Source organism: Halichoeres trimaculatus, unplaced genomic scaffold, assembly GCF_033239565.1.
Source record: "Halichoeres trimaculatus isolate MK-OKI-2021-1 unplaced genomic scaffold, fHalTri1.1 fHalTri1_scaffold_10, whole genome shotgun sequence".
Lineage (NCBI taxonomy): Eukaryota > Metazoa > Chordata > Actinopteri > Labriformes > Labridae > Halichoeres > Halichoeres trimaculatus.
The window spans coordinates 38,582,440-38,587,439 of NW_027437187.1; the positions used below are offsets into that span (position 1 = coordinate 38,582,440).

The window sequence follows — 5,000 nt, forward strand, 5'->3', positions numbered from 1 at the left end:
ACAGAGTCAGACATTTTTCCCAGCAATCCCTCCGGCTTCTCGCGGCCGCAGTCGTGTTGCTCCTGGCCTGGATAATACTGTGGTACTCTTCATATTTTTACAGGATTACTTGCTGCTCCTCCGCTGTAAAGCAGGCTGCTCTCTTCTCCATTGTGGAAAACGCTCTGGGGCTGCTAGCCGCGCCCATTTCATGTGCGCGCACAGATCCCAGCAGGATTCACTGATCCAGTTGATAACGAGCTTCGTAGTACAGCAGATCTGGATGATGGAGATCCGGTGAAGTTCAGTGAGTTGTTGCAGAGTTATCCTGGATGACTTCATCCAGCTTCATAGCAGGGCCCAGCAGTTCCTGATCTCTCTGGGCTCAGCTTTAGTTTTCCTCTACCACAAAGATGGACTCAACAGACCCTGTGAGTCTGTAAACACCTGTCAGTAAACACCTGTCTATAAACACCTGTAAACACCTGTCAGTAAACACCTGTCAGTAAACACCTTTAAACACCTGTCTATAAACACCTGTCAGTAAACACCTGTAAACACCTGTCTATAAACACCTGTCAGTAAACACCTGTCTATAAACACCTGTCAGTAAACACCTGTCTATAAACACCTGTCAGTAAACACCTGTCTATAAACACCTGTCTATAAACACCTGTCTGTAAACACCTGTCAGTAAACACCTGTCTATAAACACCTGTAAACACCTGTCAGTAAACACCTGTCTGTAAACACCTGTCTATAAACACCTGTAAACACCTGTCTATAAACACCTGTCAGTAAACACCTGTAAACACCTGTCTATAAACACCTGTCAGTAAACACCTGTCTATAAACACCTGTAAACACCTGTCAGTAAACACCTGTCTGTAAACACCTGTCAGTAAACACCTGTAAACACCTGTCTATAAACACCTGTCAGTAAACACCTGTCTGTAAACACCTGTCAGTAAACACCTGTCAGTAAACACCTGTCTATAAACACCTGTCTGTAAACACCTGTAAACACCTGTCTATAAACACCTGTCTGTAAACACCTGTCAGTAAACACCTGTCAGTAAACACCTGTCTGTAAACACCTGTCTATAAACACCTGTCAGTAAACACCTGTCTGTAAACACCTGTCAGGAAACACCTGTCCTGTGCTCTAGTCTGCCCCCTGCAGTCCAGTAGCAGCAGGTTCATGTCCTCCTGGTGGACGTTCTTGTCTCTGCATGGAGCGACTTAAGGATGAGTCAGAGCGAGCTGACAGGATCAGGACTGATCAGACAAGACAGCTACAGGGCTATGAGTGTGAGTGTGTGTGTGTGTGTGTGAGTGTGTGTGTGTGTGTGTGTGTGTGTGTGTGTGTGTGTGTGTGTGAGTGTGTGTGTGTTACCATAGCCAGCAGCATGGTCATCACTTCCTGGTTGATGAGGTTCTTGGAGTAGTCAAGCAGGATCTCTCCATCGTCTGTCTGCAGGACTGTGCTGCACACACACACACACACACACACACATTATTTTTATATTATATAATTTATTTATTTTGATTTTCTAACCACTGATTGAGGTGAGGACTACAGTGATTCCCGCTCAGCTCTCTGTGGTCATGTGACCTGAAGCTCCGCCTCTTTCTCTCAGGAACCACCTGAACGACTGTTTCAGACTCAGCAACTCTTCACCTGATGAAGCAGAAACTCTGTGATTTCCTTCTGAAACTCCTACAGTCTGTGAGAGTCTGCAAGCTTCACCTGTCAGAGGTCAGACTGAGACAGAGGCATGATGGGAAACCTGCTCACAGCGCTCTGACTGATCCACGTGTGTGTGGAGGATCAGATCAACACTTTCACTTTAGATTAAAATAAAAACTGTGAGAAACAGGACGTGGAGATTCATCAGACAACTCTGAGAGAGCTACAGCTGGTTCTGACCCGTTTGGACCCAGAGTCTGAGAATAAGGTTTATGACCTCATTTACTCCATCAGTGATTAAAAACTGATGCTAATCACGTCCTTCAGCTAACATCATCAACAACCAGAGATCAACGCCTCTCCTCCATCACCCTCCTCCATCACCCTCCTCCCTCACCCTCCTCCATCACCCTCCTCCATCACCCTCACTGAGGGACCTGTGATCCGCTCTGTGGCTCCTGTGATCCACCTTCACCTCCTCTTATTCTCTGTTTCAGATTTCTGCATTTTAGAGACGGGCTGGAAATATTCTGATGGGTGTGAACGCCGTCTGCCGTCCTCTGTGTGTGTGTGTGTGTGTGTGATGGTTCCCTCTCAGTGTGTGTGTGGTGGTTCCCTCTCAGTGTGTGTGTGATGGTTCCCTCTCAGTGTGTGTGTGTGATGGTTCCCTCTCAGTGTGTGTGTGGTGGTTCCCTCTCAGTGTGTGTGTGATGGTTCCCTCTCAGTGTGTGTGTGATGGTTCCCTCTCAGTGTGTGTGTGTGATGGTTCCCTCTCAGTGTGTGTGGTGGTTTCCTCTGGCTGTGGGTGTGTCAGGAGGACAGATAACTGGATTCAGGGAGATTAGTGAAGCGGGGACACTCCGTCCTCTGACACAGCCTGCAGTGAGTCCTCGGTCTGAGACACTGGTCCACTCACCGAGGACACACTGCAGCTCCTCTCACTCCTTCTGTGTCTGCTCCTCATCGTCTGAGAGAGGAGCACAGGATGTGCTGCAGCGCACGTAGCGCCCCCCCTCCTCCTCCTCTGTGGTTCATTCACAGTGAAGGAGGAGGAAGAGGAGGAGGAGGAAGAGGAGGAGGAGGAAGAGGAGGAGGAGGAAGAGGAGGAGGAGGAGGAGGAAGAGGGCTGCCGCAGACACATCTATCTTCATCCTCAGCCGGACTCCTCTTCCTCACTCTGGCGTCTCTATGTGTCAGATTAAAGCCTGTTCATCAGTCTGACACCGTGTGTCCATTATCGGACAGGCTGCTAACAGGTGGGGTTTAGCATCTCAGGCTAACAGAGAAGCTAACTCACGGAGTGGAGTTCAACAGGTTAGCTTAGCTTCAGTTAGCAGCGACCTGTAGCATTAATGATCCGCTGACACATGTCGGATCACCTGTCACCTGTCATAGTGACGTATGACCCTGAGCCCTGCTTCATTATCAGCGACAGTTAGCTCCGTTAATATATCACATTAAACATCAGCACAGGACTCCGACAAACCCTGAACCTCAGAGCTTTCACGAACACCTGAGACTTAAAAACAGAGAAAGATCATCTGTCACAGAGATAAATATGATAACTGTGATCTGTAACAGAGATAAATATGATAACTGTGATCTGTAACAGAGACAAACTGAAACACGGAAACAGCCGCTCCACCGCAGCGCCTCTGTCCGATAATGGAAGCTGCGACATTAGCACGCCAGCTAACACGAGCTACCGAAGGGGTTTGTTTCCTGGTGCGGCCTGGACCTGGTCCCTGCAGGACTGAGCAGGTCCAGAGTTGAATCTGACAGGTAGAGCAGGTCTGAACATCACACCTGGACCGCTTCACCCCCCGGAAACACAGCGGGGGGGCGCGGAGGGGGGGCAGTGACCTTGTGCTTTTAGATGAAGCGATTCAGGTGTAGTGTAAGCTGTGTGTGTGTGTGTGTGTGTGTGTGTGTGTGTGTGTGTGTGTGTGTGTGTGTGTGTGTGTTTCAAAGGTCTGAGTCCTGGTACCGGGGCACGCCGGACCGGCACCGGAGCGCAGAGAGCGGCTCTCTGTCTGACATGTGTCCGCTCATGGTGCTCCTGTGTGGGCTGTTCCCGCTCCGCTCAGCCCGTCACGTCCACACACACACACACTCTCACACACTCACTCACACACTCACTCACACACTCACTCACACACACACAGCCTGTCTCTCCGTGTACCGTGTTGTGTCTGGTGTGTGTGTGTGTGTGTCCTCCAACCTGAACTTGCTGAATCTGTCCTTGTCGGACTCGAACATGTCCCTCATGTTGAGGCTTCCCGCGTTGTCCCGGTACCACTGCTCCAGCTTCTTGAAGTTCGGGTCGTTGTTCAGCGCCATGGCGGACGAGGATGCGGGGCGGTGCTGGTTCTGGTCCCTGGTGTTTCCTCTGAGGGATCGGGTCTGGTCTGGTCCCTGCTCGGAGCTGTGGAGGATGAGGAGGCCGGATGGTGCTGAGCCACAGCTGACGGGGGGAGGCGGAGGTGGTCACACTCAGCTCAGCCAATCAGAGCTGGCCCCACCCATCCGGATTAGCCCCGCCCACACCGCCTCCGCTCACGTACTGAGTGTTGCCTGTACGGAGGCCGATTAGTGCCAATAACACAGCGCTGAGTTATGTAAACAGACCTGATTTGTGTGTGTGTGTGTGTGTGTGTGTGTGTGTGTGTGTGTATGGAGGCCGATCAGTGCCAATAACAGTCTCAGCTTCTCAAACTGTAAAAATGTATTTACTCAAAGTTAAAATGAACAGCTCAGAGAGGCTGCAGCTGTGTGTGGTGGTAATTAGAGCCACTAATGAAGGTCGTTATCTCACACTGAGCCTGACACACTGCACGTAGCCTCAGTGCTAACACGTAGCCTCAGTGCTAACATGTAGCCTCAGTGCTAACACGTAGCCTCAGTGCTAACACGTAGCCTCAGTGCTAACACGTAGCCTCAGTGCTAACACTGTTTCCTGTAGAGGTGAGTCATTCAGCCCACAGCAGAGACCTCAGTCATTTCCATATGGAGGCGTTTTAGTGCCAACCCCACGGGGTGACTATAGGTCAGTGTTTCCTCCTGATGGTCTGTGAAGGAAGATTCATTTTTATAACATGTCTGTAACAGTTATGTAACATCAACATGTTTATGGCTTCATTAATCATGTATGAGGGGCAACTAGTGCCACAGGAACAGGAACATGTTGACACAGGAAAGACTGAATGATGATAAACTGAAGTTTATTTGACAGGATGGTTTTAAGTATGGAGGCTGATTAGAGCCACTGCTACAGCCCAGATCCAGACAAAGGTGACCCTCATGAAAAGCTTCCCTGGGTGACTGGATCCTG

General features: G+C 49.9%; 1 protein-coding gene across 1 annotated transcript in view; it reads right to left on the reverse strand.

Annotated features, from left to right (window-relative positions):
• Positions 1 to 4,148, reverse strand: part of gpia (glucose-6-phosphate isomerase a) — a 15,478-nt gene extending 11,330 nt beyond the window's left edge. Inside the window, exons 1-2 of the mRNA XM_074677936.1 lie at positions 3,891 to 4,148; positions 1,376 to 1,466 (exon numbers count right to left, since the gene is read on the reverse strand). Of these exons, the coding sequence (XP_074534037.1) occupies positions 1,376 to 1,466; positions 3,891 to 4,009 (210 nt within the window). The 5' untranslated portion in view covers positions 4,010 to 4,148. The remainder of the gene's footprint in view (positions 1 to 1,375; positions 1,467 to 3,890) is intronic.
• Positions 4,149 to 5,000: the final 852 nt, after the last annotated feature.